The 26,767-nt window shown below is 43.2% G+C and overlaps 1 protein-coding gene across 12 annotated transcripts in view; it reads left to right on the forward strand.

Moving 5' to 3' along the window:
* Positions 1 to 26,767, forward strand: part of LDB2 (LIM domain binding 2) — a 340,789-nt gene that overhangs the window by 304,847 nt on the left and 9,175 nt on the right. For all 12 annotated transcript variants that reach the window (XM_058670284.1, XM_058670283.1, XM_036496891.2 and 9 more), the window contains one exon: positions 26,041 to 26,164. In XM_058670284.1, coding sequence (XP_058526267.1) covers positions 26,041 to 26,164 — 124 coding nt within the window. The remainder of the gene's footprint in view (positions 1 to 26,040; positions 26,165 to 26,767) is intronic.

A 26,767-nucleotide genomic window follows, 5' to 3' on the forward strand; every position in this document is an offset into this window, starting at 1 on the left:
TATGTCTTTGGAAAACTGAATCAACTATGTTTTCAGAACAACTAAAGGTGGGGTTTACAAAAAGATCGGATTCCTGTCCTGTTTTCCTGCTCAGAGCTCGCAAAGGCGAGTGCAGGCACCTCCAGCAGTTGCACATTCGAATGTAGGGAAGACACTTGCTTTGCTGCTTCCGCCAGTTGATCAGCAGCACAGAGCTACTTGGCTTTTCCAAACCTGAGAACTGGGCCTAAAGGTAAAACCAGAAGAAAGTCTTGAAAAGACACTAAGGTTGTAAAGCTACTCTGAGGAACTGTGTACTGGTGGACATGATGAGCTCTAGAAAAAGTACTGAGCACAGCAGTGGCATATGTCGAGCTCCTGCAACAGTTCTAAGTCACAGCTGAGTTAAGGACATTGCAGAACAGCCGTGGCGCTCCAGTACCTCTAATAGCGTAAGATATTACAATTCCAGTTGTTTTGTTTGCTTCTAGGCATAAGTCTTCAGGTCTTGTTCTGTGCCTTTGACTATCTAGCAATCTATTCCTTACTCTTATTCTCACTGGCATTCCATCTGCTCTGGCACATTTTGCTTTTTTCTTTGTGAAATGCACTTTGCGTGTAATCTGTCGGGAGACTGAGGGGTGTTGTTCTTTGTTAGATTCTAAATGGTGAATGACTATTACATTTCTTCAAAGGCTTTTTAGCTAATTGTTAAAATGAAGGATCTTAGGGCTATAATTTTGTACCTAAGATCCCTTTTCAGGCCTACCCTGACATTCATTAACCAGAGGTATACAGAAGCTGCTAAACAAATGTTTATTCATTTCCTAAAGATTCCCAGTGTCTCTAATACATGCAGGCTGAGTTCCAGGTCTTCAAGCTGCAGATAGTAGTAAAACTCAATTTCTGCTTTCAGAGAGCTCACAGTCTAATAGCAGAGACAGGCCATAAACAGATTGCCACACTTCAACTTACACAATGGAGACTTTGTGGAAGAGGTTACATTGAGGTTGATTCCAACTAAGGCAGAAATGCAGGAGGGCAGAAAAGAGAAGGAACAAAGAATTGCAGTTCAGGTGAGTAAATGGGCTTGGGATCAGGAGCCTGGGACATATCTCCCTAACAGGACATGTCTTAGTAACAGAGCCTGATTTGATTGTTAAGTAACTCTTGAAAACGGGTGTTAAGTCTCCTGTCTGTCCACGAGAAGAAGGCAGGTGAACCAGAGTCAGGATGTCACCTACATAAAAGGCCTCTGAGCACTTTGCAGGTGGACACAGGTGCCCTTTGGAGCCACCTGAGTGAATCCTGTGCTTTCTACCCCGCATGCGGATGACGTCTTACTGACCCTGGGTTTAGGTTAAGAATCAAGAGAACTCTGAATGCTTATAAATTTTAAAATTTATTTTAAGATGAACAAATAGCACATTCTACATATTACGTGATATTTGAAGCATTTTACGAAGAGAAATTAATGTATTATTTACAATGCCCACTGGGGGTAAGTACTCTTTAGCCTGAATTTCAGATGGGCAAGCTGAGAATACAAAAGAGAACACTTGCTCAGGTTTAAGCAGTGAGTGTGTCCATGTGAGATCAAACATTCCAGTTCCTGAGCCTGAGTTCTTAGCCCCTGCATCTTGCTGCTGCTACTGCCTCTCTCATTAGAGGTTGCTGTGGTTTAACTTTTGAAGACAGATGAAAGTCTCCTGTCTCCAGCCTCAGCGAAAGATGGAGCAGGGAGGGGCTCTGGTTTGGAGATGTGTCTTGACAAGGAGGCATCTGGGAGACATACCAGCTGAGGTTGTTGAGTGCTAAGGGTCTGCAACTCAAGGGAGATCTGGGTAGGAGCTCTGGAATTGGGAATCATTAAATTAAAAGTAGGTATGTAAGTCTCATCAACTTGCTATGGCAGCTGTAACAAACAAACCACCATAGTATGGTGGCTTAAAGAAATAGACCTTTATTTTCTCAACATTCAAGGGGTCAAAATTCTTACATCAACGTGTCAGTAAGGGCCAGGGTTTCTTTAAAGTGTTAGAATTCATTTCTCTTTACCCCTCTCTCACAGCTGTAAACATTCCTTGGCCTGTTGCAACCTGACTTTCATTTCTGTCTCCATCCTCACACAGTTGCCTTTCCTATGCAACTTGGCATCATCTTCTCATTTTTCTATTTGAATCACTCTCAGTAGACTTAAGGTCCACCCCAAATCCTATCAGTTACCACCTCAAGATTCTTACCATAATTACAACTGTATCACCCCTGTATTTCACAGATTGCATCTCAGTCTCCATGAATTAGTGTCTATCTTTTGGGCGATGATGGGAGGTAACATTCAAAACACTGCGGTGACTGAGCTCATCCTGGGAATGTGGTGACAGGATCATTGAGGACACACACACACACACACACACACACACACACACACACCCCTAGAACAGACCAGTGGGGGAGGATCAACATAGAAGAAAGGTAAGTAAGGAAAGCTGGAAGGAGACTTAAGAAAAGCCATCAGAGATCAAAGGAGAGAACTAGGAGAGTCCTAGGGACTCAACAAGGAGGAGAGGGTGTTTGATACGAAAAGAATGCCATCTGTTATGACATCGGGTGGGAGACATGCACAGAGATGAGCAGCAAGGACGTATTTGGTGACCTTGGCAAGGGATGATGTTTCTTAGATACGTGGAGTTGATGGGAAAAGGGAGCAGCCTCGAGCTGGAGTTCATGGTGACCAGCTCTGTTACACCATTGGCAAGCTGTAAACTGGCATCATATACATTGGCAACTTCAAAACATTCCAGTGAGACAGCCTCTGTTCTTTTGTTGCCAGATTCTTCGATGCACATGTAAGAGCGCATTTTATACTAATTCTCTCACACACAGTATATTGAAGTGGTAGATAAATGAATGACTGTCTATATAGGATAATTATTTTAGATGACAATATTTTGACTTTCCATTTTCTTTAAATTAGTTTGACATGGTAGAGGGCCAATTCACATTTCAGAATTCACCCAGAAGCTGTTTTAATTGTGCTTTCAAACACAGATACAGGACTCCTTAAATGTCAAAACTCAGTTCCATTTCAATTGGACTAACTGACATTTCTCATATATTTTGAAATTCACTTGTATGTTTGCAAATATCAATTATGAAAGAGCTGAGCTAATCCGAAATATTTCTGTGCTTAAAAAAAAATTACCTTCTTTTCTCCACTAGTCTGAAATAAGAATGTAACTTTTCTTGCAGTTTCCAGAGTTCATTTCAATTAAATCTTAATGAGGAAAAATGAGGCAAATGGGTTCATGAGCATTACCTCTCAGACCTTTTAATTTTTATAAATTCACTTGCAGAGTTAGACTCACCCTCTTGCAATTATTTCATTTGGCTCTTGGAAATTTCACCCGAATTGCATACGGCGGGTGCCAGAGGCAATCAGCTGCTTCGGGCACTAACTCTTGTGGTCATGTTATCCATCTAAATCTATAATCGGAGAAGGGGCATGTTAGAAAGGTGAAAAGTATCATTTGTCACAGCACTCTTGCGTAAAGATGGCTGGTGCTTTGGGAATAGGCAGCAGGGGCAGTTTTTCTTCTCATTAGCTGCTTTATTTGTAACTGCAGGGGCTGTCAGAAGCATAGACTTAATAACCTTCAGGTTTTTCTGCATTAATATGAAAAAAGAGTTGCATGGATTTTTGGCAAATCATTGTCCCCAGGAGGCCACTGGAAATACTTTGGCTGGTGATGCAGAATAACCTTTCTTTGGGGAGCTCTCTGCTGAATTAAATATATAATCGAAGTGGATTCATCCAGAGTGAAACATTTATGCTGATCATGTCTACATTTTGATGATTCTGAGTCTTTACTTGGGGTGTTTTTGTAATTCTCTATGGGTAAAAGTTGGAAGGAAAGTACCAGCAGTGCTATTAATATAGTAAGAGTGGAAGGGGTGCATTTTGTAGTCAGATGTGATTATCTCTTTATCTGCTATGCCTTTCCATGTACTGTGGAAGCTCTTGGATCCAGGGAGCACATCTCAGACTAATGGGGGCCTCAAGGACAGGGGAAGAGAGGCACAGAGATGAACACAGCAACTCCTCTCTCCCGCCCTCTTTGTTTTAGCAGCTCTTGTTCTTGAGAGCATCTTGATGCTTGCTTTTCCTTCTCACTAGCCGCCATTCCTTCACCCCTGGCCACAGGGTTCAGGACACAAAATTTTGTGGTTTCTCCTTATAAAAGTTTCCTAGGAGATCTCATTAAGTCTCAACTTTCTCAGGATGATCACTCAGTTGATAACTTTCTACGCTCGGCCTCCACCTCTTCTGGAAAGTTCAGAACCCTGCATCCAACCACCTCCATCACATTCTCAATGGGATCAGACATGTCGGAGTCATCGTACCCAGAATGGCATTGGTTTCCCCACCTTTTCCTAACTTGTCTCTTCTACACACAGCTGAAGTGGGTGACAGACAGTGAAAGTTCCATCCATGGGTTCACTCTTCAAATGCCCAAAATAGGCCAGGCTGAAACCAGTAATGAGAAACTCAACCAAGGTTTCCCATGTGAGTGTCAGGTACCCAATTACATGAGTCTGGAATCAGAAGCCACAGCAGACAGTGACCACAGACATTCCAGTCTAGGTCATGGCCTTTCTAAGCAGCATCTGAACTATTAGGTCAAATGTCTGCCCCCAATTTATTATTTTAAGCTTAAATTGAATTGTCTCGTCTTCATTCATAACTTTCTAATGTTTTCAATCTCAGAATTAAATTCAACATCCTCACCTTGCCTCATGCAGACTTCATGGTTGAAACACCACTCCCAACCTCCAATTCAGGATCCTTCCCATACTGTTTCCATCCATTGCTCCGTCTGGCCACCTGTGCCTCATTAAACTCATCAATCAGGCCCTTGCCACTGGCTTTTGTCTCCACATGTTCGACTGCTTCTCCCTAAGTGCTACTACCCAGTCTCTTCTCCAAGGACTCTATCAAAGATCTCTTATCATAAATAGCCAGCATACATCTGCACATATGCACAGCATTCTGTCTACTTACAACCCTTAGATTTCATTTCAGAAGTTTTCCCACCCATGTAGAAGATCTGGATGGGGTATCCATCTCCTAACTTCAGCCTGCCCTGCTCTAGCTGTTGCAGGCATTTGACAAGTCAACCAAGGAATGAAAGTGCACTATTTCACTCTCTTTCTCCTCTCTCTCCACTTTTCCCTCCCTCTTCCCTTCTCTTTCTTCCTCTTTCTCTCTCTCTCTCTGACTCCCTTTTCTCCCTTTTTCTCCTGCCTTTGAAATAAACATTTTTAAAAATAGAAAGGCCTTTACCAACCCTACTGCCCCATCCTCTAACCATTTTCAATCACATAACTTGCTTCATTGATGGCATTTATTGGCATCTAAGACATCTTATTTATTATCTACTTTTCTGTCCTTCAGAACATGATCCATATGCAGACAGGGCTTTTATCATTCTCCATGACTTTTGCCCCATTTCTACATATTATCTGGTATGTGGCCAGTGTTGAGTCACTATTTGCTTAGTAAGCAAATAGATAAAGCTGCCTTGTGAAGCACTGACCTTTTCTGTTCCCCTGACATGATCACAGACGAGGACTATTTATGCATTCACTGCTTTGTGCATGTCAGTGAGCTGAGCCTCTTGAACACACTGCAGATGGCCACAGTTGTTGCCAGAACATTCTCCAGGAAGCAGAGAAGACTAAAGCATAAGATAGTTAGGAAAGAAAATACTCAGAGCATAACTGACTGCATGAGTTCTCATTCCTTTAGCAAAAATGTTTTAAATAGAGCCCCACACATGTTTCCTGGAACAATGGTTCTCGCCGTGCCTGTATTATCATGAGTTGTGAGCGGTGTTTCTTGTGATAGCCACATTATGAGACTTTGAATGTCATTTACCTTTTATGTTTTATGTATCAGGGGAGATTTAACATCACTCTAATGGTGTTCTGTTATTGGTCTGATACTTTTGTTGGGTTGAGAGGCGAGTGATAGTTGATACATTCCTGCCTTCTGTCTGGGGTTTACTCTGAATCTCCCAGGCAGGAGGACACACCTGATTATGGCTCAAAAACCTCCTCCAACCATGATGATCTCTTGGAGTTACCAATTCCATATCCCCACGTCACCACATATCACCACATGCATGTTTAGGTCCTGTGCTGCAATATGCACAATTTTAATACTTACCAGCTCATTGCTATTTTTTAAAACATCCTCGCATTACCAATTTGATGAACATTACTATATTTTATTTTGTGACTTATCCAGTCTCTCATGTAAAGATACTGCTCTGTAACCTTCTGCATGCCCTTAATTTGGAGTGACAGTATAAAAACTGTGAAAGCATGAGTCATGGTTCACTGACACCAAGTTATATCATGACTTAAGATCAGTTCACCTTCCCTGAGAATCTAAGTGTCCGAAACAAAGGGTCCTGTTATATTGATCCCTTTTTATAATGAAAGCCAGTCCTGTGTACATTTTTTTAGATAATAGACTTCCCACAAATGATTTCCTTTTCCAAATGGTGACACATCCCCACTCTCTAGTAATTTATGTATGAGTAGGAAAGACAGATAGCATTAGTAAAAATCCTCAAAGCCAGGTTCAGTGAGACTGAGAAATCAGTTGGAGCTGGGGTGCTTGTGGAAAAAAGACAAGCAGAAAAACATCCATGTTTTGCAAGCTCTAGTTGTCAGCACAGGTTGCTGGAGTGAAGATAAGACCCTACCTTGTAGTTACTTTAGCCCAATGAAGACTTTCTCCTAACTTTAAAAAGTCTAACTTCATCTTGACACAGCACCATCAGGAAACTCTTCATCCAAGGCTTCTGGGTCAGGGGAAAGCAATGAGCCACATTCTGAAGTGACACCTCACAACAACCATAGCCCATTGGCCACACTTGGTCACATGACTCCAATTGAATGCCAAAGGAGGCTGGGAAATTCAGGGGAGCATTTGTTTATGCTAATTCTGTCATAGTAATAATGATTTTGATCTCTTAGCAAATTTTTTCCTTCCTGGCTAAAACTGGACTCCTGGTCTGTAAATGAAATGATCATTATTTGATCACTTAAATTGTAAGGTGGCATAATAAGCAAGACAGAAATTCACATAAGCAATGGGAAGCCAAACTTTTCAGAGAGCATTGAGTTAATACTACTCTCTGCCTTGCCCACTTCTCTGTGTAATGTACATGGACGTGTTTCATAAACTGTTCAGTGCCACACAAACCCATTCCATGATCATCATCCCAGACACTATTATCACCATAGTTACTCACTGCAGCCAGCACAGCATGAACCAGAGGGAGTAACTTGTAATGGAAAAAAGAAAAGATAGAAGTTTTTGAAAGTGACAGGCCAGAGTGTTGCTCTTGAGAAAGGAGCACTCTGTGCCTTGTCCCAGGAGCTTTTACTCACTTGGGAAACCATACTTTCACATCATCTGAATTCACCTGTTCATTGATGCATCACTGTCCAGGCCAGGAGACCCTCAGGTGCAGGCTTGCATGCCCAGAAAGAGGAGAAGAGAGAATTCGCCTTAGAGCCATCATCTCCTGAAAGTGCTCTGCCTGAGGCTCTGGCCTGGTCAGCCGCAGACCTCATGGACTGGCTCTTCCGGCTTCCGCTCTCAGACACGTGGCCCTAGCCCGGCTCTGTCCTCCCCTGCTTGCTGTTGACTCCCCCTCGTGACTTCTGACATCACTTAGGAACAACTGATGGCTGGTTTACATGAGCAGCTCCGAGCAAAGTTTGCTCTTCAAGCACATAGTTTATGCCTACACCAGTTCCAAAGCAGGGCAGGACGGAGTCTCTAGGGAAAAAGTCCCTCCTTAGCCTTCTGTCTTGATGTCACTTGCTTTTCCTTGAAGCACCTGTTCTCCAAGCTGAACTGACAGTTTCCCTAACAAACCTAATCTTGCCTGCACCTCTCCTCATTCTTCTTTCACTGCTTGGAATGCCTCTCACCTCGCCCCTTCTTTACTCACATAATACCCATGTGCCCTTCAAGTTTAACTCAAAATTGTCCCGGCTATAAACCTTTCCTGATCCTGAAATCTTACACTTCATGGAGTACCTCCCTATGTGCATGTCTGTTAGAAATCTTGGCATACATATCACGTAACCATTCATGTGTCTGTCTCCCTGATAAATTGTGAGCCTCTTAAGATCAGAGACTATATGCTTTGTTCCCCAGTGTGGGCTCAAAGCAGAGATTGCATGGGTTCCAATCCCAGCTCAACTTCCAACCAATTACATGACCTCAGATGAGCAGCTGTCACATGTGTTACAAGGATAACAAAGCCACTAAGTCAAGATTGTCATCGTGATGAAATTTTCAAAAACACACGCAAAGCACTAAATAATAACACCTGGTCCATAGTAGGCATGAGCTAAATACTTGATAAGAGAGTAGATGAGTGGCTCAATTGCATGATGCGGTGTTTCACACATGAGAAAACTAAAGCTTCGGGAGTTTTTTCCTTAAAATCACACAGCTAACTTGAATATACTGACTCAAAAACTCACCCTTTTTACTGTGGCAGCTAGCACCTCGCAGGTGATTGGCAATTGAGTGACCTAAACTTCAGAATCAATGAGCCCAGACAAGCTTGGTGGGAAGGGGGAAAAGCTGTTGAAACTCGCTGGAAACTCCTCAGCTTCTGCCGAATCTTGGTCATTGTGATGATTTTTTTTTTTTTTGCTTGTTGAACTGTTTTGGTTCCTTTCCAGCTGATTTATTATAAAAGGCAAACAGCCCGTGCAGCAGGACTGGAAGCCTCTGGCCACAACACAGAGGGTTTTCATTTCACAGGGCATACGCAGTGCTCAGCAGCCTGGCTTGCATCAGTCTTTATGCCTCATGCCTCCTGGATGCCAGGAGAAAGCAGAACAGCGCTCACTGTTCACCCAGACTCATAGAAGAATGATTCTCCCGCATGACCAGGGGAGGCAGGCAGTCCCCAACACCAGCTAGGCAGTGCCTGGGTGTGAGTGTCATTCAGAAAGATTTGTCATCCTTGAGCTGCCTTCGTAATGTATCCTCAGCGTCTGAACAGCTCATCCTTGCCCAAGTCCCATATGCTCAAAGGGAAAAGTGGCATGCAGCTTGTTTGACTTCCTTAGCCAGGGAGATAACAAAGTCAGTAGGTCTTGTCACCACTTCCCTGTCCTGCACCAGAGGCAACTAAGCAGGACAGGAACTGTGGAGTCTGGTGGCTGCAGGGTGTGCAGATTCTGGTCCCACTCCAGTACTGACCAGTGTGGCACTGTGGATCGCTCCATGCCTGAACTGTTAAGATTGCTTCAGGCATCCTGCACTGATCACCACAAAAGGTCTTTGTAACTTGTTATGATCTGTGCCAAACAAACTCGTAGGAGACACGCAAGCACTGGCCTCAGACACCACACAATACGCAGTCCTGGTGTCACGTGGGGCTTTCTTGCAAACACTAAGTTTTTGTCATAAAGAGGGTAGAAACAAAACCCTTAAACTGTTCCTGGAGTCCAAAAGGGCTTTGATTTGGAACATGATTCATATGTACCTTGTTTTTTTCCTGATTATTCTACAATAAAAGCAGTGTGTAGATGGAGGAAATCTACATATTTTCTCCCCCAAAAATGAGTTACAGAAACTAATTGTCACTCAGTGAAAATTGCTTGTTTTTCCCTTTTTCCTTTCACACTCATCTATGATATTCTCTCTTTGTCACTCAGAACAAAAGAAAACAGGATCAAACTTGGTGTTTTTGAGAATCTGAGCTTTTGACACAGTTTTTCCACTGATGACATTACAATTTGGAAGTCCCTTATTCCCAAATCAGACAGCTCTGTATGTATGCATGTGCCAATTACATAAATATAAACTTCTCCCCAACTTAAAGAAAGGCAGTGTACAAATAGGATTGCAGAAAACACCACTGTGACGGCCAACACAACCCTACTGTGATGACCCTGTGTCCATAGACGGTGTAGATTTGACCAATCATGGATCAAAAATATTTCAAAAACAAATTGTGCCTCTACTAAACACATACAGCTTCATGTTGTGGTCTTTATACCCTAAAACATACAGCATAGCAATTTACATTTGCATTGTAATGAATATGGTAAGTCATCTAGAGATAGCAGAAAGTATACAAGTGAGGTGCCTAGGTCACAGTTTGCAAATACTACAGAATTTCCTACAAAGATTTTAAGCATCTGTAGATTGTGACATCTGAAGGGTCCTAGTACACTGTCCAGAAGAGGGTGAATGACAACTGCTGTGGTCCAGCAGTGCAGTGGGCCAGGCGGTTGATGCCCAGCCTCTTGTTTCATTTTCAGGGCAGCCCTACTCAGGGCTTTATTTTGAGCACAGAGAGACTGCATTCTCAGTCCAAGGGCACACAGTCAAAACACAGGGAATTAGCCTCAGTACCCAAGCATGTTTGACTGCCAGTGGGGCCCATTCTATCTGGCCTCCATCCTATCCCCTCCACCCCCAGGCAGGTTCTCCACAGTCCTGCCACCTCCTGCTCCAGGCATGTCCCCCGCTCTGGCCCCCTCAGAGTGATGGGATTGTCCAGGATGGCATCATCAAGACTTCCTCTGCCCTAGAATAATTTCCTGTGGAGCGAAAAAAGATGTATTCATCAGTAAGTTCAAGTCCAGTTACCACCAAAACCCGTGCATCACATCCCTGGGTCCTCCTCACCCAAGTGTGAGGTTTATTTGGTGTCACGTGAGGCAAAAACGGTCTCAGGGAGGTACTTGTCTCATCGGTAGTCCAGCACACCTGAGCACACACCAGTGCAGCAGAGGAAAGCTACCTGGCCTGGGTATACCACACGCAGACCAATCACAAGTGACTGAGCACACACCTCCTGCCCACCTACCTCCCTGAACCAGCTCTCCTACCATGGCCATGAGTTTCCTCTTCCTCTTTTCACAAAAAAAACCACACGACCCTTGTCCACATTAGCTGTTCTTCTCCATTGTCCAATATAACTACTTCAGCCCCTGATCCCAAGGATCTTGCCCAGGTCATTAAGGTCAGTAGCATAGGACTGGAAGCTTTGTGTGATACCTTCTGCCCACATTTAATTCCCAGCCCAACCACTGTTTAGATGGGACCAGAGTCAAAGCGCTTGAACTGACTAAGCATTAGCCTAGTTCTCCCTGCAACTTGAAGTGTTTTGTTTCAAGATTCCTCAATGTGTACAGGGGACATGGGCGGGTGTGTCTAAGGGACGAAGTGTGAGCTTCCGAGACATGGACAGTGAGAGGGTCCCAAGATCAGAATTGCCTGCCTCTCATCTATCCATTCTGGATCTGACATCCTCCTTAGAGGGATTCCTGCTGCACCATGCTCTTCTGAATTCACTCAGAAAATTAAAACAAACCCTATCATCTTTCACCAAGCAAACTGGCAGTTTTTTTTAAAAGGGTAATACGTAGTGTGTGTGTGAAAACACATGAAAATGAATGCTCTTTCAAATTGCTTGGGGAATATAAACTTGCAACACTCTGTTTCCAATCTGTTTTGGTTACTCAGGACCAGGACAGGCCTCCAGCCGAATTATCCATGATGAAATGTACACAGCCCTTATTCCAGGGCTGGAGATAATGCCTCCTAAAAGACAGCCTGGAGTGCGCAGGAGGGGGATAGAAATTGTGGGACAAGTCCCGCTGCGGTAAGATTTGGTTGCTAAGACCCTAACTAAGGCATCCTCTTCATCAACACGAGGCCCCATGGGCTTTAAAATGGAGACTGAGCAAGAATAAGCATTTTGAGGACATTAATCATATTTTGCCACATCCAAAATTTGAGAGCACAGCCAAGTCTGCTCAAGCTAAGACTTTAAAACGGATGTCATCCCTGCTGGCACCTGGGACAGAGCATTTGCTGTTGCTGAGTGGTCACCAGGGAGACAGGAACTGGCCCTGTGCATAACTCCCCAATAAGCTCCCTCAGCCACAAAGTTGATGATCATTTACATTGAAAGCTAAAACTACAGCACGGTGCTCGATAGGAAGGCTGTGCTAGCGTAATTAATAATGTGCAGTGTTTGCCTGCTGTATGCTATGAATTGTGTTGCTAATTATACTATTTTGAATGTGTTCTGGAGTTTTATTAATGCAGGAAATATCAATACTTACAGGCTTCTCCGGCAGTGGGATTCTTGCTGCAGCAGACACAAGCCAGCCTATAGGCATTAAATACTCTCCTGCTTGCAGACATTAATCTGTGCTCCCTTTGAATGTATTTAATTAAAAATTGCAACTTTCCAGGAATGGCTGCCTTTATGTAACCCCAAATGAAATTTTATTGGAGAGCAAGAGCTTTTATGTAAGCACCCCATCTGTTCAGCCTGAGTGACACCCCTCAAAAGGGTGAGCGGTGCCACTGGGGAGATGTGAAGGCACGAGCTGGCCTTCTCTGGGAAAGTGTGGGTTTCCTGAGAAAAGTTTCAAGTTCCTGGATACAAAAAGGCCATTTTTAATGTTGAGTTGAGAGTTCTGTCATACAGGATGGAACTCAGCTGTCAAATTTTAAATCAGTTTTTATTCTTACTATTTATTTTGATGTGATATATTGAAGTCATAATAATAGAAATTTATGAGACACCTTTTAATGATCTGATACCTATATATAAGAAAATTAGTGTTTTTCTTAAGCTTCTTGGTGTTGGGAAACTTCAAGTTCTTCTCATTCTTTGTAAAATATTTGATCAATGACTGTGGTGAGTGACCAGCTATGCTCCAGCACATTTGAACTGAAACTTGACAAGGAGCTGTGCTATGGTAACTTTCATAGCATTCACTCCAGAGAGCTCATCTCAAGCCACTCTGGGGTCCAGAAACCAGGACTCTGAATTTTAATGGTTTTTGTGCATAGGAAGTGGCCTTGCTACAATTGATCTTGCCTCCCCAGATGTAGGTAGTAGCTGTTATTACTTTCATTGTTTCAAACACAAATGGTTTTTAATTTAACAAATGGGTTCGCTGGACCTCAGATTAGGCATTTGTACTACATCTTGATGGTATTGCAGCTCAAGAGTCAGACAGCTGCTAGGGCCCAGCTAGAATTGGAGCCTGGGCCTGACTTCAAATACCAAGGCCCTTTTAGGCTCAAGCCACCTGGGGAAACCCATCAGTGTGTTAGTGCCTTCAAGGATCTCCTAGAGTGTTGGACTTGCAGTTTTGAAATCTAGAACATGTCCAATCCAAAAAAAATTAATAATAATACATTAAGTCACCCTAATCTCATCCCATAATGCCTCACTGAACTCTCCTAGTGCTCAAGCTCTGGATTTACCTAGAGAGGATGGGAATACCTGGGCACCCTCCCCAGGAGACTGTTGCCATCAGAGGCATGTCAGACTGACCTACAAAGGGAACAGTTCACCAGTGGGGTGGCAAACCCAGTCCAAGAAGTCACGTCGTGTCTGAGATTCCAGAACCTCAGGTTGTGGCTTAGAGCAAAGTACCACAGAGCCGAAGCTGCAGGCTGCCTCCATTACGGGTGCAGAGGAAGCCAACTGTCGAATATGCACCTCTTCAGCTAATCTGCAGTTGATTTAAGACTCTCCATGACCACACCCATGCATGTCAGGCTCTAGGACTTTACTAATAAAGTTGAAAATATGCTAGTATTAACATAACTGGCACCAAACAATAGGAAATAAACGCCTGGAATTTTGTCAGCATATTAATCATTCTTTTGTAAGCCATATTTTTACTTTCATTGCTGCAACATCTAACCACAATTCCCTGGCGAATGGCCAAGCAAGCTCTGATGTTGGCATAAAATTCTGCTCTGTGGTTCTGTGCTTCTTGCTCATCTATTAATGTTGCAGACTTCCTACAATTCAGTCTAAAAATAGCACCAGTTCTGTGAAAAACACTGCATTTATGCTTTTGCCCTGATGCAGAGACACGGAAGGATATGTGGACTGGGGTATCTCATGATGTCTCAAATGCATAATTTGTTGTACTCTGGAAAAGACCTTAATTTTTGGCATGCTGAAAATTAAAAGAAAAAATAAGGCTGTGATGTGGAGGAGCTGGATAAAGAGAGTCTGAGTTCCCCCAACGCCAACCATGCATAATCTCAGTGTATTTTTAGTGCACAGAACACTAGTGGTGAGCTAGAATGAAGCATCAGGAAAAATCTTTTATTAAAGAGCTTTCATCCTAAGTGAAACTCAAATGCCCTCATCACAGCTCCAATTATGCTTCCCTCACTCAGTTAGAAAAGCAATATGTCCATAGGAAAGCAATTGGTAGGCATAATTTCCTTGTATCTTCCTCACAGAATTGCGTATCTTTTGGGTATTATTGAATGCAATGCACCCAGATAAAAGTTGTTTCAATTGTAAGATTTTCCCAGACAACATCCCCTATTTGAATGTATCTGTCTGTCTGCTTAGTTATGCCATCACTAGTGTATGGAAGACACAGTGATGACAGATGACATTTGAGAAGTCATGTGAACTTGCGGAAGCTGCCAATGGCGTGGAGGAGCACGACAGGGAATACAATTCCACAATGGAAAGGTAGAACAGTGGGAAAAAAATTGAATGGCTTGAGGAGCTGACCTGTCAGCTGTTAGGATTTGATACAAAACTTCTGAGTCGTATGCAGTTTGCATTTTGAAGAGTTAAAGCGAAGGAAATATCCTGCAACTTCACACAAGATAGTAAGGTGAGATAGGATACTGGGAAAGTGTCATTTCCTAAGCTGTTTCCGAAAGATAGTGTTGGGGAAATCAGAGGCTACACGGAGGTTACAGAGGAACTGGGCAGCCCCAAGCTGGTCTAAGAAAATAGAACTTGACAACATGATTTTTAATCAGCCTGCATTTCAAAACCATGCACCAAACAGAGCCATATCGATTTTGATATTGTAGAGGGCAGTGGAAAGAACGTAGGCTTCAGAATAATCCATTTATTCCATAAGTGTTTATTGAGCACCTGCTATTTACTGACCATTTTTTATGTGTATCAGCCAAGTTTTAATCACTATAACCAAAAGCCTGAGATGAGTTAATTTTATAAAGGAAAGAGGCTTATTTTCCATTTATGATTCTAGAGGTTAAATGCCCAAGATAAGATGCTTCCCATTGGTTTGGTTCCTAGTGATGCAGGAGTTCTTGTAGGTAGAGTACCAGATGTCACAGAGCATCACTTGGCAAGAGATGGGACATCATATGTCTGCCTATATTTATGCAATTTCTCTTTTTTATTTTTGAAGTTTAATTTTAATTCTTATAAAGCCAAAGCTAAAGCAAAAGAGGGAGAATCAGAGCAAGAAATCTTCCATCTATTGGTCCACTCCCCAAGTCGCTGCAATGGCTAGGACTGTATCAGGACAAATCCAGGAACAAGGAACTCTACCCAGGCCTCCGAGGGAGGTGTATGGATACAAGTGCTTGGGCCTTCTTCTGCTTTCTTAGGAGCATTATCAGTGAGTCAGACTGGAAGCAGAGCAGCTAGAATTTGGACTTGTGTTCCAATATGGGTTCTGGTCTTGCAGGTATCAGCTTCACCAGCCATGCCACATCACCAGCCCATAGGTCATCTCTTACAAGGCCATCAGGAGTCAGTGACAAGAGTCAACTCTCTAAAGTCCCTGCCTCAAAGCACTATGATTTAATGATGTCTCCAGCTTCTTAGCATCTTTAATGTAAGACTTGGGAAACTAAACTCCTGAGTTCAGGGGAATACATGTCTAAACACAGGCTCTATACTTTTTGTTTTTGAAAAGTTTAATTCTTTTTAAAATGTCTGCTGATGGCCCCTGAAAGTGGAGGTCACAATTGTAATCAGTAATGTCCTTATAAGGAGCAATGGGATCATTGTTGAATAGTGGGTCGCTGAAATCTCTCTCAGTCTCAGTTACTCACCTATAAAATGAGGATACAGAGACCTATGTCTCTAAATGTCCTAAAGTCATTGTGATGTTGAGATGGGGTGACAGGAAACCTATTTGTGTGTAAGCTCTTTAAAATAGAAGATGGCACTTTGAGGATTCCTTTTGTTGGTGCAGGTGAATAAACCTCAATAGTAAATGTCAGGAAAATCTCTAAGAGAGTAACTGGGAACTGGTAATTTGGGAGAAACTCTGTGGATCATGAAAATAGGTCTTTATCTTGCCAAAAATTGCAGAAGAAAAGAGTCATGGGGTGAGCCTAGTTTTATGTATTTGTATACCAGATGAATATGAAGACACTTTTCAAAGTGCATGGAAAAGATTACATGTGGTAGCCTAGAGTGAGCTTGTGAGTGTGTTTTCTTCTCTCTCTTTCTGGAAAGTGTCTTGATCATTTATATCAGTTAGGCCAGACATCTCCATCACATGTGTATACTCAAGCTCGTTGGCACTCTCAGAGGATTTCAGAAACTCATTCTTCCTCATAACTAGTGATTCAACTCTAACAGTGGCTGAGGTCATTCAGGTCATTAAAGCTCTGCATATTAACACACACACACACACACACACACAACTAAAGGAGTGGAACAGAAGTTCCAGCAAATTGCATCAATTCCGTGTCTACACCAGCAACACATTTTCAGGCATAGCCTATGGATGGTCTGTAAAACACCTAGGGTTCGGCAGGTCCCTGAAAGCATGAAAGGGGAATGGAAACAATGTGATAAATCCATGCATGTGTACTTGGACGGAAGGAGGAAAAATACAAAAGATCCGTACTCCATGAGCACTCTCTCGGCTTTTGGTTCCCTTTATGGGGACATGCACTTGATAGAGTGCAAGTATCTTTTCCAGTGACACCAGAGGAGGAATAGCAAATAGACAGGATTGCTTGGTTCTGACTTGTTCTGCTTAGGATGTGGAACTTGGCCCCCTGGATTCTCCTGCACTACACTGAGGTGGCTGCCAGGGAGGCTCAGTGAGGACCTTTCCTTCCCTCTCTCCTTCCAGCACTTACCTCCTCTCTTCATTCCTTCCTTTCTTCCCTCTTCCCTTCCTGTCTCCCTCCCACCTTCTCTCTTCCCTTCCTTCCTCTCTTCCTTTCTATCTTTCATCGTTCCTTGCCTCATTCTTTCATTCAACATTCATTTCTCAGCTTACCTCCTAAGTATTGATTTCCAGTGATAGAATGCTAGTCCATTCTCCTCACAACTGGAATTTGAGTTTCATTAATAAACCAGACATATGCTTATAACATGCGATGCTAAAGATACATTCACAAGCACCAGCATAAAAATTAGGAGGTGGGTAATTGACATGGAACAGCAGCCAAGTTCAGTAGGTGAAAGGCAACACATTCCTGAAAGCTATGTGACTTTGGGTCAGTTTCTCAATCTCTTTCTTTGTTCACTTTTTTTTTATATGTATAATGAATGGGGCTAGGAGAGTAAAACAGTAAAACTGATGTGAGAAACCAAGCCCAGTGCACAGTACCCAGAACACACCAGTTGCCAGTCATGCTTGGAGATTATGACCGAGTTATTAACAAGTTTCTAGAAAACAAATAAGAAGCATAGTTGTTTCTCCTCTTATAACTTTTTTCAATAAAACGTGGGTGTATTTGAGAAGTTGGTCTTGAGATTTCAATTTAGACTTATCAGCCCTGAATTCATTAGACGGTAGTTGTCTGTCTGAAAAACTACCTGATGTGCACAAGGCGGTGCAGGTGCAAGTCCTGTAGTCTTTAGGCCAGAGAGCCTGGATTTCTGTTCAATACCAGGAAATGAAGAGGAGAGGGAGAGGAGTCTCCTTCACTTAGACTTATTGAGCTCCCAGCTGATTGCACAGTGTTTGTCGTTTCAAAATTCATAGCAGAGGGTCACACTTGGTCCACCTGCCTACAGCTCATCCTCTCTGGAGACACACTTACGGACACACCCAGAAATGATGCTTCACCGGCTCTCAGACAGTACACCTAAGTTAACCATCACAATCTACTTGTTAATATATTGCCCTCTTCCTCTCCCTTTCACCCTCAGCCACTCAGATAATCCAGGACACTAGCAGATTAAGGAACCTGATTTCTCCTGCAGGTTCCAGAGCTTCAAGTGTGGGCACCTCTGCAGCTTTGTTATTCTATTTCAGCTCATCAGCAAAGGCATCCAAGTTTTTAACCATCTCAAGCCCAAAAGCCTGCATCTTTCTCCTTTGCTTTATTTTTTCTCTTTAGTACTCAGCAATGTCTAACTTAGTCACATCTTTTGTTTATATCACTTATTTGTTAAGTGCCCCTTTTACTCGCATGTAGTTCTATTAAGAACTGTGATGTTCTTTGTATTCAATTCCCACACCTAGTACAAAGTATATGCAGCACACAACGAATGTGTTGAACAAATGAATGAATGAATGAAACACAGCTTCTGCCAACTCAGTTTTCGTAAAGCACCACCATCATCCACATGAGTTCACTTTTTGCCAGATTCGCTTCTCTGCCTGGGTGGAGAAATGGCTGGATACAAGGCCCCTTAGGCACACAATAATCAGGCCAGTCTGGAAGCAATTGAGCAGCTGAGCACTGTGTTACTGAGAAGTCACTCCTTTCCTTTGTGTCGGAGCATGGCTGATATCTAGAAGGTCCCATGAACGCAGGCCAACATCCAAGATGCTGACGCCTTCACTCATTCTGAGAGTCCAGGGCCAGAAAAGATGAACTTGACTGAGCCCTTCTCTGTCCTTTAGAGTTTATTTGAATTCTAGAATGCTTGCATAAACATCAGAAAGTATATTAGGGATGAGACCCGAATCTAAACATGAGATTCACTTATGTTTCATAGACAGATTATAGGCATTGTCCAGTGGTAAATTCATGCGGTCTTTAGCGTACCTGTGTTCTGACTTCAACTTATCATAGGAGGTGAGCCGTGGACATCATGTCAGTGCTCACTGAGTATTGAAGTTTGGAGGATTTGGGATTTTAGATAGGGGTGATTGGCCTGTACACTTACATATACAGCAGGGAGCATCTATTGAAGTAGAACAGGTGTGTCTTGATAGGTTTTGAAATGTTTTCTGTGAAGTTTAGCACTCCCTGGTTTGGTTATACCTCAGTCACAATCAATTCATAAAGAGCACTTCGCGCGTGCTATGACCTGGGGAAGGACTTGAATAGACTCTTTTGTTTCTCCTAGAAACAACCAGTTGGCTACTGTTGGCTGGTCTGATGCTGCAGTTGTATAGTTTGGGAAAGTAGCTCAACCACTTCTCCCAGGGTGGCCAGAGAAGCAGTTGATAGCCTCAATAGTCACCTATTGGCACCCTCAACAGTGAGACCAAAACAATAGATGCTGACTGCTCACTCTGAGAGAGCCCTGGTCCCTTTTGAGATCACAGTGACAGTGGCAGCTACATAAAGTTGGCCCATGGCCTCTGCTACTATCTTTCACTCTCCCAGCCCCCCACTCCCACCCTCATAGCCCACCCACACACACATTCCTCTCCAAAAAAAAATGCAATCCTCCATCAGTAATCAATCTGCAAAATGGTTCCAAAAACATAAAGTCTCCCCTAGTTGAATCTTCAGATAAAAGAGAGGATGTTTTGAATTTGACAACCAATCTGCATTTAATCCTATCAGGAAATAAACCCAAATCATAACCTGATGCTTTGGGATTGCTTAGCTTCTAAGGAGAGTATTTGCATCTCTTTCTTAGTTTCTCTCTCAGGCAGAGTGGGTTGGGGTTGTGAATGCCTGTCATTCATTCTACTCTGCCTGTGGGATGGAATTGTTGTTTTGATTTCATTTGGGCTTGATTTTTTTCCTTTAGAATCTGTGTGTTATCTTTTCTATTCTTTTAATATAAGATCTCTTTTCTTAATGTGCTTCTGAGTTAGATTTCTTCTCCCTGAGAGTTTACTTCTTAATCAATCCTAACTTCTAATATCTTTCTGATTCAGATTTTGCTGGAGGAATAAATTAACAGAGGAAAGAAAAGAACCCTGGTATGTAGATCTCAACACTAGGGTTATCAGTAAAGATATTTGTATGTTCCTGGATTGCTGTGTGAATCCAGATGTGAAATGTGAGATTCAGAGAGAGTGAAATTCTCAACCAAGAACACACAGCTAATAGATAACAAACTTCAGGGTTTGAACTCAGCACCCTTCAGTATGTTAGAATTGATATAAGCCACTTCTGTCCAGAGAGGTACAACATTGCAGTTAGAGTTAGGAGTTAGTAGCACAGGATTAGTGTCAGAGAAACTTGACTGAGCCCTTCTGATAACTGAAGAATCATACCTTTCTGTGGCGGCTCAGGGAGACTTACCAGCTTTGGGTCTGAATCTCCTCACCTGTCAGTGGACCAAGAAGCAATGAGCTTTAACAATCTATGTGCACATTTCAAGTGCATGAACTAGACACTCCACAGCTAGTAAGATGTGACCCAAATATATGAGTATAGCTAATACTGTGTTAAATAGAAAAGAGGAAAGTAAAATGCAGCTTGCTATAGATGACAAAGCCCACAAAAAATGTCTCAATGCCCTTAAAACCATTTGGATGCACAGAGATTAGTAATAAGTGCTATGGAAGCAAAGGTTCTCCTGTCAGGCTGGAATGGTCAAACCTAACTGTGAGATCCAGCTGGGTCTCTGAGGACACTAGTATTTTAGATTGGTGGGAATCAGTCTTGGTTTTCAGACCAGCTGCCCAGTGCAATCTCCTACTTTTTCACAGCAAGATGAGGAGATGTTGCTAGAATGTAACTCAGCTATGTCTCTAGACATATTATTTGGCTCATCTGACTTTTTCTCTTTTTTATGTAAAGCTTTCTCAAGCAATGAATTGAATTTGTTCTGCCTCAACCTCCTTGTTCTGTTGCAGAGTCACAACCAGTATGTGCAGTTGAGCTCCTCAGAATAGTCCTGGTTTAGATCAGGGCTCAGCAGACTCTGTAAAGGGCAAGATAGTAAATATTTTGGGCCTTGTGGCTATATGAAATCAATCCAACTATTCAATGTCGCTGTAGCACAAATACAACTGTAGACAATATGTAACCATGGCCAGATTTGGCCTTTGGCAAGAGTTGCGTTAGAAGCCAGGAAAATAACATGAGCCAAAGCCCAAGAAAGGACTTCATCTGGCCTCCCTAAACAGACCTGGGTACAAAGAATAGCAGTTCAGGCGCAGAGGACATTGTCCTGAAAAGATCAAAGTGTTGGCAACAGACAGAGCTAGGTTGGAGTCTAAGAAAAGGTCACTGGGACACCAGATTTGTGAAGTCCACAACCGGCTCTGAGAGACACCATCCACTCCTACAGTTCACGAGAGGGGATACATCAGAAGAGTTTTTATGAGTTTTTAGACATAGAGTTCAACTTTCTCAAGGGTGGTTGTCAGATGAAAAATCAAAATGAAGACAAGATGCCATACTGCCTTCCGTGTGCTATGCCCTCTGTTAGCATGAAACAGCAGGGACTCTAGGGGGAAGGCCAGAGTCTTTCTGCCTAGACATATATGCAAATTTACTAAGCATTCTGCACAGAAACAGCAGTCACTTATTTATCAGCTGAACAAATTGACTGCTTGTGAGCCCATAGGCCTGTGTGTGATTTGTCTCCATTAACAGATGATCCCTTGCTACAAATCTAGTCAAGTTCTCTCTTATCCATCCATCCATCCTACCACCCACTCGTCCAGCAAGCCCCTGCCGTGGTTACAGAATTCCATACCAAGGGTCCATGTTGGGGCTGGAGCTCCAGAAAATAAAGTCGTTAAGATAGGGGAACCAACTCACTCTAGTGTTAGTATTAAGTCTGCAACAAGGGGTCCTTGGAGCTTCATTACTCTGAACAGATCTTTCTGTGAGATGCTAGCAGGATTCGGCAGAGACCAAGTGTTTAGGGGCTTCAAATCCAAAGGAAGATCTCAGGGCCTTGGGGGTACCTCCCTCTTCCATGGTAAGTGGGCTCTCTCATGATGTTCCCTAGCACTATCACAACAGAAGACTCAGCAAAGTTGCAACCCTGCCTGTGGGCAGCCACACACTTTGCAAACAGGTTGGCTGATGCTTTCTCCTCCTGCAGGGGGACTCAGGCACTGGGAACTTGGTATCAGTCCCAATGTCACAGGTAAAATGAGTCATCAAAATCAAAGGACCATGCACTATGGTGCTGAGTACTATCAGTGTGCATTTGAGTTGAATGTGTATGTGTGTGTGTGTGTGTGTGTGTGTGTGTGTGTGTGTGGTGGGGAGGGGGCAGGATGATGGCAGGAGACAAACATTTAAATTTTGTCTTGCACATACTTAATGGAAATAGGAGGCTTTTCTTGTAATCATTGAACTCATAAAACCTCCAGGAATTTTGTGTGAAATTGGAAAGACAGGTTGCATAGTCCTCCCCAGATCTTTAAGAGCCCACAGGGAGAACAAAAATCACAGATCCAGAATTTGCCAATGACTGTGGAAACCCACTCCCCTGTCTTCCTGATTTCATTTCCTAACACCCAGGGCCTCTCTTGCCATTCAGATGCACTGGCTGGCCACTGGAGAACATTGGCTCTTGTCTGAGCCAGTTCTGCCACCTACAGCATGCAGCCCAGCAATGCCTCCGCCTCCCAGGCAGTCGAGCCTCATTTGCATATATGAATAAGGGGAGGGCCCTCTTCATCCCAGGAACACAGGACTGGAAGAAAAATGGCTTTGGGGATTCTCAATTAGCATTCAGAGAAGCATGATCCTTTGGGGCAGGTTGCAGTGCTGGGAAGACATTTTTACATTAAAGGGGAGGAAAACACATTTGGAGGATTTACACCTAAAAAAATTGTGTTACCCAAAATGCACAGAGAAAGGACACTGTTAAAAAAGAGGAATGCTAGATGCATGGCTAATCACACTAACGGCAACTCTCCCATTCTGTAGCCTGTGTGGGAACCTTCATCTTTTTTTGGATCCAGGCAGAGCCTTTGCCATCTACCTTGTCACATGACAATCACTCTCGCTTAGGCAGAATGGAATTTTCCGGGACGCATGAACTGGACATGCAAGGTGGTTTCTCTTTGAGGGCAGAGATTACCATATTCTTTCTTTGTGTCCACAGTAAGTAAGCAAAGATCCTGACCCTTAGGAGGAAACTCAGCAAGTGCTTGGTGATTTCAAAAAATAGAAATGTGACTGGCTCTGTTGCCTGTTCTAGGCTTGTTCATACACAAGCATGATGTCCATATACTGTTAAACTCATTATCATGAGCTGCTGCTCATGTTCACTCAGCATGCAAGATGGGTACTGGATGGTCTATGAAACGGAGATCGTTAAAGAACTCACCCAAGCAGGCACACCTTGCAACAGGGCTCATCTGCATCTCCAGCCTTCTCAGCTTTGTAAGCCCTGCTCCATCCCCACTCACACCATGAATGTATATCCATTCAGTGTTAGCGAATCTAAAGGAATTAGTTGAGAAACAGTTTTAAATTATTATTGAAAAGTATTCCCCAGTTCTCAGACTTTACCTGAATGCTTTTCTTACTATGATTATGTAGTAATAGATGGAAGCATCTTCTCAGCCTATCTGAGACAACAGCGCTGTTTCTTTGACAAATAATCCATTTTCAGATCTACTTCTAGAGGTGATTGTGACATCTCTCGGTAATCTAGCCTAGGATGTAATGGTGCCTGGAGAAGGCAGTGAGGTTTGTGCAATATGCAATACTTGTATTTCCAACAAGGAATTTTTAAAGATTTATTTATTTTCATTTAGGAAGAAGACTTACAGAGAAAGAGAGAGATTTTTTCCATACTGGTTCACTCACCAGATGGCTGCAATGGCCAGAGCTGGGCCAATCCAAAGCCAGAAGCCAGGGACTTCTTCCAGGTCTCCTATGAGGCTGCAGAGGCCCAAGGATTTGAGCCATCTTCCACTGCCTTACTAGGCCATAAGCAGGGAGCTGGATTGGAAGAGGGGCAGCCAGAACTTAAACTAGCATCCATATGGGATTCAGGTGCCGCCCCCACAACAAGGAATTCTTAATGCAAGATACACATGTAGAGTCCTCACCATGTTGGACAATGGACCTAATTTGGTAGTAATGTTGCCTTTTTCACAGGTTTTTTCTTATGATACTTCAGGTTTCAAAAAGGGATGCAAAGTAGACAAGAAGTTGCACACGACTAAAGTGCCATCTTAGAGGATGCACATCTCATCCCATTACTCTGTTGGATCATTAGGATGGTCTGTCCAGAGCTGAGCAATTTTGTCCATGTTGTGCATGTTACATTGTGTTGTCTGTGGTTTGAAATCTTGCTATCTTCTTCCAGAGAAAAAGCCCTTAAAACTAGTTTTAGGAAATGTGTACCATTGACAGGTAAAGGTAAAAAGGACTGAAGGATCATTCCAAGGAGAGATTGCCATGCTCAGCCTCCAGGACAGAGCATGAGGTGATGAGAAGGGTGAAATGAGAGCTAGCAATGGCTGGCCGTTGGTGCTTGTCTTGCTGCTTCTATATTCTAACGACCGCAGTCTATGGGGCAATGGGCTGCACTCTCCAGGAGCGTCTGTCAGAATTTCATGGGAATGTGGATTTAGAAAGCACCGACTCAGGACTCCACTTCCAGAGCCAGCAGTAGACCAGAAAACACAGAGCGAGTGAGTGCGCATGGGACACAGGCCACCTGCTTCTGAGGGGTGTGTTCTTCAGATCACACTTTGTGGGCTAGCCATCTGGAAAGGTCTCCTGGCCTGTCTAGGAATCACTCCATAAAAAGAATAATTCATCTGAACCAAATCTGGGAATGCAGTTAAAAGGCATTGTCTCGGTGTTCCTGGAAAAGACAGCTTAGAGGAAAACATTTCAAAGCATGAATGAGGCTGTCTGTGGACCACAGAGGCTTGGGTGCTATGGGAACTGGTGGAGAGGCACCAACTCTGCCTGCATGTGGAGAGTGTAACTGGGAGGAAGCCGTCAGCTGGCAAGCAACTGTGTCTCCATGTGGGGTCTGTGCATCAGCCAGGGAAAAGGGAGGGAAGAAGTCTAAGAATGAAAAAGCTGAGTGGACGCAGAGCATTTTGGCTCAAGTCAAGGGATGACTTGGGGAAATGGGGCAGGGCCTAGCAAGAAAGGTAGCTGTTGAAGCTGCAGGTGGCACATCCATCTCTCATAACCAAGTGAGGCTTTTTCACATGGGCAAGTGCATTGCTGATATTGTAGCACTCTGATCGCCACAGTGAATGAGGCGCCCTTGCCACGGATGGTCCCTGTACCCATGGCTACTGCCCACTCGGTGCATTGGTGTTCTGATAAGCTTCCCCATGAGAAGGAATTCAGAAACATCCAAAACAAAACAGTCCTAAATGCTTTCACCTTCTTATTTCACTCATGAATCATGGTCCTCAGATATACCAAAGTAAAGTTGACAAATCTAACTAAAGGAGGGAATTAGGTGACTGTTGCAGAATCACAGAGGAACCCCCCCACATGAAATGACATTATTATTATTGACATTATCAGCATGTATAAGATACAAACACATGAACTACAATAAAATAACATTCATGGCCTGCCTTTAGTAAGATCAAAAAGCACCCGTAGCTGCCACTGTATTCTTGCAGAGTTTAAAAGAGGAAGTTCAGTGCCAGATCACCTGTGCACATGGGCATTGTCACTCACAGTGTGTGGCTGTACAAATAAAAGCAACAGCCAGAGGCCAGAGGAGAAATCAGAGCTGACTGGGCTCCTGAGAAGAAAGCTGTTTCTCTTGAGCCAGGGAGATCCCTTGAATGCTGAATGAATGGAGCCTGGTCCACCTACTGCACAGAATGCACAAAAGAGTGTGTGTGTGTGCGTGTGTGTGTGTGCGTGCATGTGCGTGTGCGTGTGTGTGTGCATGTGCATGCGTGTGTGTGTGTGTAGCACACATTGATAAGAGTAATGGTAAATGAGAAACTCAAAGGTTGGTAATGTTTCTGTTCCCTCACTCAGGGAAAATCACAACCAGAGGAAAAAAGGAAAGTACTCTTTAGCTCCTAATTGATTCCAGCTGCTAACATTCATTGTTGTCATTAACTTTATCCAATGGCAAAACTCCAATACCTTTGAACTCCTTGCAGTTGTGTGTAATACTGGAGCCAATGCAGGAACTGATGTCGAGACATAAAACCTACAACCTCAGTCCACGCGACTGCCTCAAGACCTGCCTGTTTCAGAAGTGGCAGCGGATGGTGGCCCCGCCAGGTACACCCTTGTTCTTCACTCTTTCCAGATGGCATCTTTGGGGGATGGAAACGGAAGAGATTATTACAGATTTGTAGGAAAAGTGATTTCTTAGGGATCTCATGGCAAGTGTTTTGCAAATATTCTTAGGACTGACCTGTGGTCTCCTTGCTTGCCCTGAGAAGTAAAATGATTTGTTCCAAGCCTTCAGGAAAGTCACTGACAAAGCCAAACTCAGAAGCAGCGGTTCCTGTCTGCTGCTCCAAGAGTTGTTCTACAGAACGAGACGGTGGGCCCAGAGGGAGGGAGGATTATAAAGTTTACACTATTTTAAGATATCTTCTATCAAAAGACACTCTAGCCATGAAATGAATACATAAAAAGTTTTATTCCCCTCACTTTCCCTAGACTGTGGTTTAGACACAAAATCTCCTACTGGGGTTCTGAAATTATCGCTTCAAGTCATCATTAATTGTCTTTCTATCTAATACATTTTCACTCCCAGGCCTGTGTTGAGCCTCACTGATCATAAAAGTGAAATGTATCCATTCGCTGCAAATTATTTTATAAAGAGTAATTATTAACATGAGGCAAATAGCTTTTTGAATCACGGTGGTCACCTTC

The sequence above is a fragment of the Ochotona princeps genome, chromosome 11 (assembly GCF_030435755.1).
Source record: "Ochotona princeps isolate mOchPri1 chromosome 11, mOchPri1.hap1, whole genome shotgun sequence".
In the NCBI taxonomy this organism is placed as follows: domain Eukaryota; kingdom Metazoa; phylum Chordata; class Mammalia; order Lagomorpha; family Ochotonidae; genus Ochotona; species Ochotona princeps.